At 40.2% G+C, this 13,792-nt stretch overlaps 1 protein-coding gene across 2 annotated transcripts; it reads right to left on the minus strand.

Moving 5' to 3' along the window:
* Positions 1 to 60: 60 nt before the first annotated feature.
* LOC113462627 (DUF1365 family protein) lies at positions 61 to 13,695 on the minus strand. 2 transcript variants are annotated; one of them, XM_089928967.1, is made up of 6 exons: positions 13,655 to 13,695; positions 11,427 to 11,912; positions 11,198 to 11,333; positions 10,973 to 11,065; positions 6,351 to 6,554; positions 61 to 688 (listed from the first exon to the last, which is right to left on the minus strand). In XM_089928967.1, exons 2-6 carry the CDS (start codon positions 11,789 to 11,791, stop codon positions 491 to 493), a joined length of 996 nt encoding a protein of 331 aa, XP_089785093.1. In that variant the 5' UTR covers positions 11,792 to 11,912; positions 13,655 to 13,695; the 3' UTR covers positions 61 to 490. The 2 variants fall into 2 exon arrangements, with proteins under 2 accessions (XP_089785093.1, XP_038970470.3); XM_039114542.3 differs by lacking the exon at positions 13,655 to 13,695 and having other exon boundaries at positions 11,427 to 11,921.
* Between the last annotated feature and the right edge of the window lie 97 nt (positions 13,696 to 13,792).

Here is a 13,792-nt window from a genome sequence, read left to right on the forward strand (position 1 = left end):
CAATGAGGAATGGATTTTTTTTGCTTCAGTCAATCATCAATAGAAATGAGAAAACAAGACTGAAGAGAATTTCATGATTGTTTATTTGCTTCAGCACACAAGTAATACAAGAGTTACCTAATACATTACTAACTGAAAAAAAAATTAAAAAAATCTACAAATAGGATGGCCAAAATCAAAACAGATAAACTGAAAGACTGGTTTACCGGCCTCCATAATATACAATGTCGCATGTGATTTGTAAGCAACAATCAACGTATACACAATTTTCTTGTTCCTATAAAAAAAAAGGGTTGAAAGGCACCATAGGTTTTGTGGAGTCAAAACCAGGTGTCCGTTACAACCACCATTGTTTCACTAGATACATGGGACAGTCAGATGCGAGGAGTTTCAGACAAGGATATCCCTGCAATTTGTGGAAGATGTACATGAAAAAACATAATATAGTCAGCACAAACAAATGAGCTGGCGATACAGAGATAAGCTGGCATCATGAAGACCAACTGAATACACGCCATCTATATTTATTGTCTTCATCGCTTGTATGAATTGAATGGTTCTTGCTCCCTCCAATGCTGGGACAGCAGCGGAGCTCCTGATCCCGTATTAGAGCATCATCTCTGTACATAGGATTTATGTACTTGGGATGTTGCAAGAAAGGGACATTTTTCCACCAAAGTTTGAGGGCCTAAAGAAATGCACAAAAGAGAAATGAGAACACTTGATCTAAGTAGATAACCATAAAACAGGTTTCAGTAATGCCGAAGGAGTCAAAAGTTGCAGCCACCTTGCTTCCATGAAAGATTTGATGCATAAACTTCTAGGTGCATGGTGTTCGATCAATGCCAGAATGATCTTCTAGATCTTCTAAAGAAGCATAATGAACCAAGATGCATTCATTTGTTTGGCCAGGTCAATAATTAGAGCAAAAAACTTTGGAAAACATGGATTAACTTTGCAAAGAAAGATTTACAAAACCCACAAGGACAGATGTCCTTTTTTGTTGAAAAATGATAGACATATCCCTAAAATGGACCCAAGGGCGTGGAGACAAATAAGATTCTCCTCTGCTTTAGTGGTAGAATAATATGCAGATTCCTGAGCATAAGTTAGACAGAACATGTTTCCCTTTTCTCCAAATACTGGAATTCCGATCTGAAAAAGTGAAACAAAGTTCTTTCGTATCTTCCATTGACTTAGTTTTTGTTGCTTATAACTTATCATCCCAAGCAATTCTACTTGGATCATAATATGTTATTTTTATATTTAAAAAATGGTCATCATGGAAGCAGTTATAGGCAAGATTGCCGAACCGAGCCGTACCAGCCGGTTCAGCCCGAACCGAGCCGACCCGGTCGCCTACAGGGTCGATTCTCCAATGGAAAATGGTTCCGACCCCCTAGAGGCCAAAATCTGATTGGATGTGGCCAGAACCAACCGGAACCGGACAGAGCCGGACGGTTCCATCCGATTCAAACCGGTACCGAACCGTACCGGTCGCCGACCAATACGAGTCTCGGTACCAATTCGACGAACTTTGGTTATAGGCAACTAATATTTGCATGATACTATGGTATTCATGGAAATAATTTAAGATTTTATGTAATGATAAGTGAGCATTCTTCATCTCTGACCAAATCACATAATCTTCTGATATCTTATCAATTTTTTAGATATTACTGTAGATTAGTTAATAAAAGTTTCCTTCATTCTTTGGCAAACATGTGCACATTAACATTTCTTTAACTACGTTGAGTTTTCGCAGTCATCATGTTTCAAACTTTCTTCGTTGCATTTATCTACAACATATTCCTGGTCTTCTGCCAAGTAGTTAATGGTATCATAACCAAACTTCTGGTTAAATCGTCAACCTTCTTTCCCCTCTTTCTTCCTTTCTTTCTTCTTACATCAATTTGTCCTCTCTCTTAAACATGGCGTCAGCTTAAACTCATCAGTCATTTTGAGGATTTTGCTCAAGACTACAGGAGGAGCAAAAACTAATTACAAGACGATCTGAAATATGAAAAGGCAGATATGGAAACATGAAGGCTGAGATAACATCCATGAATTCTTCAATAGCTGCTCTAAAGACCAGTGTTGAAGCAACTACAATAACACTAGGTGTTGAAAGCTCCTTGAAGCCAAACTGTAGATTAAATGTAACGAAGATGAAGAAGCTAAAAAACTGCAGTAAAAGCCCTTAATTGAAGCTTCCCATGTGAAGAGCCTGTGATTGAGGCTTCATCAGGCAAAAATGCCACAACTGAAGTACTGTAATCAAGATCCTTGCAAGCAATGAACTGTCCCACTTCTTGAAGGAAAAATCAGAACAACAAAGAGCTATGCAAGAAGCATGTGTAACGAATTTCACAACTGTGATTGATTGCCTCACATGTTACTTTCTACCATAATTTTGCACCTCTCTCCATAACCCCATTTCCATGCTTATGAGTCCAATCACAATATTTTAAAAAGTTATTAACGGAATGGACTCTTTCTAATCTTAACCTAATCTCATCACGATCCTGGGAAAGAGCAAACTCAACATCTATGCCTTTTATCCATTTTGAACTCTCCTTATTTGACAATTTGCAGGTATTAACATATCGAGTCTCACACCAGCCACAGATTGCATTAGAATATACTCTTTATCATTCACTAAATCATGAGATTATCAACTCAAGGACATAGGCGAGCGGCTCCCTGATACAACTGCATCATTTATTTCTTTTGTTTTTTGAAAATTATGTACTACATTTGGATAAGAAAAGATTGGTACCAAGAATTTATTTACTCTTAAGTTGTATTTGTTAAAAAAAATACTTGCTAATCATTTATCTAATCATCTTTTTTTCTGAATGCCAGATTAAGACCATCACAAGTTAATGTTGTTCAAAAAATCTTTTTATTTTTGTCCAATGTAGTAAATATTTTTTTTCAAATCTAAATTGTAGATTAAGATATAATCTAACATAAATGACATCTCCAAGATCCCTATTGTAGAATTAGGCTTCAAGTAGCTTGGGACCCCCGGTGGTTGGAACAAAAATACTAAAGAAGACCCTCCATAATGCATCATATAGAGGGTTATCCATAATATGCCACATCAACTAATTTTACAACCTTTTAATAAGCCAAACAGAAACTAACATGGGAGAGCTCTCTATTCTGAGAGATTACCCACCTTTCCTCATTTTCTCCACATGCCTTGATTCATGCACCCCTGTTTCCACTCCCTCCTCGCCGCCTTCTCCATGGCTATCCTCTCTGTGGCTGTCCTACTCATTCCCAATCACCACCTATCCCCACCATCAGCACCGCTTACCACTCCCTCCTCTAGCCCCGCTGTCTCGCCTACCCCTTCACAGCTCAACTATTGGAGGCAGCAAAGCACCTGATGCAGGGCTTCTCCTAGGAGCACGAGGTGGTATCATAGGTCGGGCGGCGAAGAAGGGGTTTTAGGAGCTGTTGAGACTGGGTGTATTAGGTTGAGAGAATTTTCTTTCATCCAAGGTTCCACTGATAACAATGGAGGCTGCAATGCCCATCGTAAGGGACTTCGGATTTCACCGTCACGGGCGGCGGTGGGAGAGTGGGATTTGATACGGGACCCCAATACCGAGGGGTGTGAGACCTAAATCAGACAAAGAAGGGCAAGGAAGGGCAAAGAGGAGCGTGGAGGTGGTGAAAGCATCGATGGCGATGAAAAGAAAGGTAAGTTTAAACCTCTTTCTTCCATGGGATAACAAGAAGTGAGGGCTAAGTCATGGGAGGAAGGAGAGGAAGACTGAGTCATCGCTTGGTCCCCCCTCTTTCTCTCCATTACTTTCCATTTGGGCTTTTCTAATATGCTTTGAGATTGTGAAACTAGATGACATGACATATTTTGGAGGACCCTCTATATGATGCATTATAGAGGGCTCTTGATAGAATTTTTATTTCAATGGTTGAATCCTAGCTCCTTCCCTATCAATGATGATCAAGTTTCAGGGAGACATTAATAAGATCTCAAGCATGAAATCTGCATATTGGAAGTGAATAATACAAGAGTATACCTTTTTTTTTTTTTGCTAGAATGGATGATTCATACAGGAGTATACTTCAAGGCCACTTAATGGCAAAGTGCTATTATCAGATGTCGTTTGGAGGATGGATCATCAATAGAAGCTCACAGTTGTGAGTCCTTTTTGACGTTTAATCTATTCAATCTTGTACGGAGTTTGATTTTAGAGTTAAACGACTTCATATTATGGGCTTGCCATTTGATTTTACCAATGAAGAAAGTTGAACGCTAAAAAGTGACCTCTTTTGTGTTTTCATGAGTCCAAGTTGGGTCAAAAGTGGTTGGTAGTATATAGCTTAGATTCCTTTTCTTTGAATCTTAACTGGAGTTATAAGGAAGAGAAAGGGTTGGTCCTGCTAGTTTAATTGTATGGAGTCAATAGAAGGACCTACTAGAGCCAGATGAAAAATAAGGTCACATGGTTTATTTTTGAGAAATCAAACAAAGAAGTTCAGGCCAGGTTGACCATTCTCCTCTCTCTCTCTCTCTCTTATTTTCTTCTTTTCTCTTTCTTTCCTCAATCCCTCTTCTATCTATTTTATTTTCTTTAGACTATTATATGTTCTCCATATCTACTAACTTGTGCTTAAAAGCTACCATGAATCAACTTATTTAGCTCAAAACTCTTGAGAATTCTATTCCTCCCATTCTTGCCACCACCAAAACCCCAGGGTGTATTTTGTTGGCCTTATGTTTGTCCTTGATATTAAATAATTATCACTGTTATCCACCATAGGTTCTGAACAGTGAGCAATAAAATTAGACCTAAGGTCCTCCCATACCTTGCAAGCCATCCCCAACTATTCTTGCATCAATTACCCATGCCAAAGTGATTTTGAATCCTCACTTTAGGAAAATGCTCAATGAGTTCAAAACACCTTGGGGGATGAGCAACAGAATGCGTGCATACACCTGCACTTCATTAGAAACTGAATATAAAATGGGCCTCTACATAACCAACAGAAATCTGCATGAGAAAATCTACTTTCAGAGATAAATGGTTCCTATGACCACGATTTTATTATTCCCGCGATTTATTTTCTCTCACTTTCTCGTAACATAATCACTGCAGAGTGCAGACTAAATGTTTCGACTTAATTCATTTTCCTTGCACTTAATGATAAGTCTATGTCAGTAACTCCTGTAATCAAGTTTCTCAATTGGTAACAAAAAAGGGATGGAGTTTTAGATAGGTGAGAACGGGTTGCCCAGATGTAGGGTGATACATTACATGGATGCAAATATGTGTCAAGTGCAGCTGCATGTCTAGGCATCAGATCCTTCTAGTATATAAGAGCTTTGCAATGACCGCTGTCCAAGAGACACAAATACTCATGTTTAACTGTCAGGCAACGGTACCTTAGACTAAGCCAGAAGGTCAGAGTAACATAAGTAGTTTGTGGAAAGTTACATACAACCAGTCTGTGTTTTAAAAAGGACACTATCGACAAACATCAATTTAATTAAAGAATGAATAAATTATAATTTTATTCTCTCTCCTGCTTGAGAGCAACAGTATATTAGAGTGCTTGGAAAAAGGAAGATGCATCAAAACAAGAGTTACCCTTCTTTGGTCAAAGTAACTTAAGGATCCCCACATCTCAATTTATTTTCAAAACCGACGAGTCATTTTCAAAATCTGATTGCAAAGTAGAGACTAAATCTTCGCGCATCAGCTTTTTACATCATATCATCTCATGAAAATTAAAATGGCCAAAACTGGCCTAGTTTGATGAGGTAGTAAAGTTAGCCCACACGAAATTCTAAGCAATAGGAACATTACTATTAGATTGATAATCTATTAACACAATTCAAACTCCCATGTTGAATTTTTAAACTATAATGCAACTTTTCAAACTGAAATTTCACCTTAAATCAGATGATAAGTCCCCACCATCGTGAAATAATGTATTTTCATCTAAGTATAACAATAGCAAGGAGTGAACTCCGGCAAGATTCACCGGTAGGCCCTAACTGAAACATGCTATTTAGATGTACTCATTTTTGAAAAAAAAAAAAGAAGAGACATACTCATATGAATAGCTGAAAAAACTTTTAGGTGCATGATAAGTGCTTTAAACTAAAGTTCATCATCTCAATACCGAACCCTGTACCGACGCCACACTAGCATAATGTCGGTACGGTACGGTACAGAATTTTTTTTACATACCGACACTCGGTATGTCCCGTACCATCCGGTTTGGGCCGGTACGGCATACTATATTTTAAACAATAATTTTTAGCAATAGTGTTAGTCATGGAAGCAATAGTATATATTCGTAATTACCTGCCAGTATATCCAGATTGCAACCTTATGGGGCATCATCCAGAAAAATGTTGCCAAGTTTAGTGAACTAGATGAAGAGTAGACTTGCTTGGCATGCAAAGTAGCAGTGAAATAGTTTCCAAGTGTGGGGTGTTCAACTGAGATTGCAATGGAAAGATCCTCTCCAGGTGCATCAGCATGCATACTCCAATTTCCCAGCATATCCTGCATTTGGTTCCAAAACAATTATAATTAAGAAAACAAGTTAAAGAGAAAATGTAAAAGAAAGCTAATGAGCAGAAACATGTTAATGATAACAATGACACAAGCAATGAGAGCTCAAGAAACAAGTACATAGGAATCAAAGATATTTACTGATTAGGTCATCGTAAGATAGTCATCAATACGGTGCCACTTCAACCTTCCACTTCATAAGCCTCGTGTTTACAAATAAAAGGAGTTGTATCGTAATTTGTGTTTTAAAGATGGACACTTTCTCCTATATTAAAACTTGCCCTCTTACCTCTTTCTGTAGATTCTTGCTTTGACCTAGAGGAAGTTGTTTCCCCATTGCATTAATGTATAAGCTAAAATCAGGTCTCCTCAAGATACGTCGTGCCGGCCCGAACCAGACGGTACGAGATGTACCGTACTATACCGGTTCAATACCGGTACCCGATACAGGTAGCGTACCGACACTTAGTACGCCAAAAAAATTTCATATCGTACCGTACCAACACCGTGCTAGTGTGGCACCAATACCAAGACGGCGAATCTTAGGTCTCCCTCTCCACAAGTTCACCTTTTAGGTTTTGATGCAAACCCATCTCTTCCCTAAAGTTACCTTAGCCACAACTGGCATCAATTCAAACTTCAAAGAGTATCTAGGTCGATGGTCAAGGACATGCTTGTTGAAGAAAGCTAGGAATAAGATCCTAGTTAACAGTCCAAAATAAAGCTAAAAAAGCTGTACATAGATATTGGTCGTATGATAACATGAGAATTTCAATTACTCAAGGCTTGAGCACCAAGCAAGCAGACATCAGTCACATTAATTTCTATTCAACTTCAACTGTTTTTAATATTCCATCTTAAACATTTTCCCAAATTTATTATCACTTCAATTGATATTGGTTTTGGAGTTCTTTGGTGAATTATTGGTTTTGGAGTTCTTTGGTGAATTTTATTAAGTCAGTATTGATAATAGGAAAATAAATCACACTTTAATTAAAGTCCTTTCTGAATATTGTTCAAATTTGCCCTCTTACCAGCACATCCCAATATATTCACTTAGCCTTCTTTTTCAATAACATTTTGTGAAATCGTTTCTATTTTGCACAGCGATATAAAGTAGATTTGACTTTTGATTTTGCAGTTACATTTACCATTGAATACAAACTACTTAATGTCAGAAAGTAAATGAAATTCAATTTGCAATATACAGTATCAATTTATTTTCTGATACTCAAAAAAGAAAAGAAATCATTAGGCTGCAAGAACAGATTCAACGTTTCAACATTCTCACTGACATAAACAAGAAATAATATCTACAAGCTAATTGTTGATCCACTTATGTACCAAAAAAAAAAAAGAAACAAAAAAGGAAAAACAAGAAAAAAAAAGCTTTTTCCAACATCTTAAATTTTAGAAGCAATCTCATATTTAGTATATCTCCTCACTCCATAAACTTACATATTCTTTCCATAGATTTTCTTAGACGTGCTCTCAGCTACATCATTGATCCATTATATCATTGTCGCATTAGCATGGATCGGAACTGAAAACCACTGATACACCTTATGGCTTCTTTGACAAATTACTAGAAGAGCTGTAGTAGCAATATAGAAAGCAGTTCTTCGGTGAAGCAGACAGTCCCTCTTTGCCAATCATAACTTCAACCCTAATGTATAGATGGAAACCATGCTGCATCATGACAAGAATCCAACAGTTGCATGGAGCCAGCAATATGCACACATTAGAGGCTCACAGCCTCAGACACACAACTACTGTTGTTTGAAGCATAAAATTTTCCCATGCATACTTACCAAGAGCAAAAGAGAATTATAAGGTCAAAGTATAATAAGAGTACAAACAGGAGGCATATGAGCTTGTTGCTGTTCCATCACCAAGTAGATAAGAAGGCATACTGTTCTAACTATGAGCTTGCTGTTGTTCCATCACCAAGGAGATAAGAGGGCATACTCTTCTAAACAGAAAGTACGAGATATCTAACAGAGAGGCACATAAGAAACCAAGAAAGAAGCTTGCAAGAATAACAACTACTTAGGCCCACCATTAGAAAGAAAACAGCGTGATGATCCAGTCCCCATAAGTTTCTTCCAAAAGATGACATCAGAAGCAACATAGAAGTATACACGACCACTGTCCTGTCTATATTTTCATAAACCTCATGATTCCTCACTTATACACCTCGTGCCACACCAGATTATTGCAAGAGCCGATGCTCCCTATCTTCCACAGCAGTTTTAGCAAAGTTCCACACAATAACTTAATCTTCTGAATGCTTAGTCACTGACAAGAGGAAGTAACTATGGTAATCCTAACAAAGTGATGGAAATATGAAAAGAATCCAAAAATAAGCTGCTAAGGTAACATTACAACAATCCATTCTCAATTGAGAGGGTATCTTTGAAATCAGAAATACACAAGAAATTCCTCTGACAAGATCATTCTTGCACCGTAATTCATCATATCTACATTGTTTATTCCCCATGACATCTCCTCCCAATATGCAAGTGTCAATAACCATGAAGTTAGATTCCATAAGGAAACACACAAAATTTGCCCCTTCAACAGTTCATGAGTAAGGTGCGCATTTTGATCACAAGATAAAAATTGTATGCTGCAGGGCACTGCTGATCTAGCAGCATTCTACAATCTTGTTTGTCTGCATATGATATACCTTTTAACTAATAGCAATTTGAGATCTCTAGAAAGTGAATAACGTTAAGGATTATGCAATGTACATCTAAGCCTGCATGTGAAACTGAGTTCTGGTAGTAGTTGGATGCTTTGTTTATAAGTTCGCATTTGACATCTAAACATACTGGTTTAACAAACGGGTCATGAGAAGGAACTTTTGGCAGCAAAAGATGTGAAGGTCTGATTTCCCACTGATATTGACCATTATGACATGGTGCTCCATGAGTTTGATAAGGGGGTATAAGGATTTAGTTGAGGGATTTAAAGTAATACAGGTGTTTGGTCATATTACTCATCCCATTTATGACTAACACTCTTGTTTTCATAAATTTCATAAAAGACAAGAAAAAAGAAAGAATTATTTCATCAAAATTATCTAAATAAAAAAAGTTTTAAGTGCATATGTTCTGTTAAATATTAAATTTCAACAAGGCTTTCACGTAGTATTATGAATGAATTAGAAAAGTCTATTACGGAAGATTTGTGGTCACTAAGAGTTCCCAAACAGTTATTTAGGGCTTTTTTTGGGGAATTTGGAAGGCTAGGAATGTGGGAAAGAAAAAACCGGTGGACTTAAGAAGCTGTTGATAGCTTTTCTCATCTGTTTTCCAGAAGGTCCTTAGTTCTTACTTTTCTAAATCAACTTATCTAGATTTTTGAATCGTGTACCATGTGTCAATATCCAGCAATCTTTAGTTAATTTCAGCTAATTGAATGCTTAAAAAGCAAATTATGAAAAAGTGGAACATAGGATTTGAGCAACTAAGAGGCTTAGGACTTAAGGAACTAAAAATATTTACAAAGCTTCAATAAGCTGACATTTATAGTGGTTGGAATACACAAAGAAAGGGAAGATGGATGGAGGCCCATTTCAAGAAAATCTTGATTAAGAGAATTGAATTGCTTTCCTATAAAGTATGAATTTGTCCCCAATAAGTTGGATAATAAGAAAGAGTTGAAAAGGATCCAAAATCAAGAAGCAATGCATGGTTTCTGATTAGATTTTCGTAAGGAAAGTACGTGTCAATATGTCAGTGTTGAAGAAAAAGCCAGAAGACGAAGTTCCATTAAACGTTCAAGCTTTTGCTATATTGGACTGCATCTCAACTGGGGTCAATCTCAAGCAAAGGCAATGAGTATTGATATCAAGAATGTGCTCTATGAAATGGAATTTTTATGTCCGACATTTATTATATACTTATGACTTCACAGGGAACATGTAAATGTTGTTATCCTGAAACGAAAATTTTTCTCCCAGTGTGACAACAATGGACTTCATGAAACAGACATCTCTTTTTATAGAATCTAGATGGGGTATTTGAAGGGTCTAATCGGTGTAATTTGCAAGGAAATGGAAAAGTTTTTTTTATAAGAACTCTAGACCAGAGTAAGACATGGTTTGACAACTTATCTATGATAAACTTTCATATTGGCTAGTAAAAAGATTAAAGAAATTGCCGATTATTATGAACTGTTCTTAATCATCTTATTGCCTTGTTCAGGAAAAGTACCTTTTCATTTTCATTACTATACACTTTCACATTGCCATTCTCTGTAAAGATGTGCGACAGCAAAAATAACACTAATAGGAGCTGTTGCAGGAGATAAGAGCAGAAAAGAAACTAGAACTTCATAAGTCATATGAAAATATATATACATATTCACTAATCAATAAAATATGGTTGCTAGAAAGACTTTACCATGAATGGGCTGACATGCAGGGGCTTAGCAACCAAATCGGAGCCTGGGTTGAACACAAACAACACTCTCTCCCCCCACGGCGTGTTCGTCACCTGAAATCCCGCCAGCAACCATCAACCGTCACAGACCCATCGTCGTCGACCCCCTCAAGTTCATGACTTTTTGTTCACACTATGCTGCTCTAATCGAAACAAAAGGGGAAGACGGCATTCGAAATTACCCACCTCTGCGATGCACATCCTGAGGCGAGAAGAAGACACATCTCCTTCTTGTTCTTGTTCTCCAGCGGCATCATAGCAGTAATAAACGCTGAGAGGGTTCTGCTCGTATCCCACACTCGCTGGTATAGTCAGGAGAAGACTGAAAAAGAGAGAGAAAAGATTGGATTTTGATGAAAGATAGGGGAACGGAGAAAGAAAAAGAACAGGAAAGTTACGGGCTTTCGAGTATTACACGGGCCCGTTGGTGGCGGCGACCTCGCGGGCACGATCGGCGGAGAGGTGAGAGGGGCGGAGCTGGGGTGGGGCGCGGTCGAGGTCGATGAGCGCGTAGCGGACGGGGTACTCGAACTCATGGGGGACGGGGCGCCTCCGCGCATGCCGCACGCGCCCCTCGTAGAGCCGGACAGCGGGGACGTCTCCATCGCCGCCGCCGCCGCCGCCGCCGCCGCAGTTTGTACTTGGTTCGCTACCGCCTGGGTTGCGAGCGGGAGATGCGAGGGCGCGGAAGAGGAGGGAACGGACGGCGAGGGAGAGGGAGAGGAGGCAGGAGGTCACGGTGGTGGAGGCAATGGAACCCACCAAGTACACTGCCTCCATTCTCTCTCTCCGCCGCTACTTCCTCTTCCGTGTCGGATGGAGGAATACTGGAGGGGTGGTTAGTACCGGCTCTCAAGTTCGGTGATTTTTTTTTTTTTTGATAGGAGTGAGGTAGCCAAAGCTCCTAAAAGGGTGGTTCTATATACACCCCCCCTATTGCTCAGGACACCCCCCAAAAATTAAAAAAAAATTAAATACTCTCTACACCCCCCATTTGCTAAGGACACCCCTAAAAAATTAAAAATTCCTAAATTACCCCCCACCCTCCCCACCCCCTCACCTAAATTGCTCTCTACACCCCCCAAACCCCCCCCACCCCGCTCTTCCCCTCCAAAACACCTCGCCAACGCCCAAAACCCCCCCCGTTCCCCCTTCTCCCTCTCGTCGCCGGCATTCTCCCGATCTCCGACCACCTCGCCGGCTTCTTCCGGAACCACCTCGCCGGCTTCTCCCGAAATTTTTTTTTTTCACGGTTCGTGCTCCGTTCGGCACTGGATCGCCGAACAAAAAGCTTCTGTTCGGCTGAACAGTGCCGGACAGAAGCCTTCTGTTCGGCACTGTGCAGCCGAACAGATCTGTTCGGTTGAGGGTTGCCGAACAGAAGGCTTCTGTTCGGCACTGTTCAGCCGAACAGAAGCCTTTTGTTCGGCGATCCAGTGCCGAACGGAGCACGAACCGTGAAAAAAAAAAATTTCGGGAGAAGCCGGCGAGGTGGTTCCGGGAGAAGCCGGCGAGGTGGTCGGAGATCGGGAGAATGCCGGCGACGAGAGGGAGAAGGGGGAACGGGGGAGGAGGGGTTTAAGGGGGGGTTTGAGGGGTGTTTTTTTTTTTTTCTTTTCAAAACGAAACGGAGGAGGAGGAAGGGGGGGTGTATGAGAAAATTTCAAGGGCAATATGGTAATTACACTAAAGGTTAGTTTGGGTATTTTTTTTTTGGTTTTTGGGGGTGTCCTGAGCAATGGGGGGGGTGGTTCTATATACACCCCCCCTATTGCTCAGGACACCCCCCAAAAACCAAAAAAAAAATACCCAAACTAACCTTTAGTGTAATTACCATATTGCCCTTGAAATTTTCTCATACACCCCCCCTTCCTCCTCCTCCGTTTCGTTTTGAAAAGAAAAAAAAAACCCCCCCTCAAACCCCCCTTAAACCCCTCGATCCATTTACATCGTTTAGGCGATCTTTGAAGGAGATTTAAGCCCCATTCGAAGCATGGACAAGCAACTAGTGATTTGGGACGAAGAATCGGCCGCAAAGGTACGTGTTCCACCTTGTTTCGAAATTTTTTTTTTTTCACGGTTCGTGCTCCGTTCGGCACTGGATCGCCGAACAAAAGGCTTCTGTTCGGCTGAACAGTGCCGAACAGAAGCCTTCTGTTCGGCAACCCTCAACCGAACAGATCTGTTCGGCTGCACAGTGCCGAACAGAAGGCTTCTGTCCGGCACTGTTCAGCCGAACAGAAGCCTTTTGTTCGGCGATCCAGTGCCGAACGGAGCACGAACCGTGAAAAAAAAAATTTCGGGAGAAGCCGACGAGGTGGTTCCGGGAGAAGCCGGCGAGGTGGTCGGAGATCGGGAGAATGCCGGCGACGAGAGGGAGAAGGGGGAACGGGGGGGTTTTGGGCGTTGGCGAGGTGTTTTGGAGGGGAAGAGCGGGGTGGGGGGGGGGGGTTTGGGGGGTGTAGAGAGCAATTTAGGTGAGGGGGTGGGGGGTAATTTAGGAATTTTTAATTTTTTAGGGGTGTCCTTAGCAAATGGGGGGGTGTAGAGAGTATTTAATTTTTTTTTAATTTTTGGGGGTGTCCTGAGCAATATGGGGGGTGTATATAGAACCACCCATAGGGGGGGTGTATATAGAACTACCCCTCCTAAAATGATGGGCACCAAGAAAGCCATAAATGCCCTGGCTGATCCACCTCATGAAGTCAAATAGACATTTAATATAATTTTATATGGCTGGTTGATATAATATTTTATGGCTGGTTGATCTACATCATCTAA

The sequence above is a fragment of the Phoenix dactylifera genome, chromosome 1 (assembly GCF_051530095.1).
Source record: "Phoenix dactylifera cultivar Ajwa chromosome 1, Ajwa_hap1_PhDact_Kaust_v1.1, whole genome shotgun sequence".
In the NCBI taxonomy this organism is placed as follows: Eukaryota; Viridiplantae; Streptophyta; class Magnoliopsida; order Arecales; family Arecaceae; genus Phoenix; species Phoenix dactylifera.

What these genes read in the sequence shown, in the direction of transcription:
- LOC113462627 (XM_089928967.1), bottom strand. Translation starts at nt 11,791, where the DNA reads ATGGAGGCAGTGTACTTGGTGGGTTCCATTGCCTCCACCACCGTGACC. An exon ending in GCCGCCACCAACGGGCCCGT is followed by an intron (nt 11,334 to 11,426) that starts GTAATACTCGAA and finishes TCTCTTTTTCAG; the next exon opens with TCTTCTCCTGACTATACCAG. An exon ending in TGCATGTCAGCCCATTCATG is followed by an intron (nt 6,555 to 10,972) that starts GTAAAGTCTTTC and finishes AACCAAATGCAG; the next exon opens with GATATGCTGGGAAATTGGAG.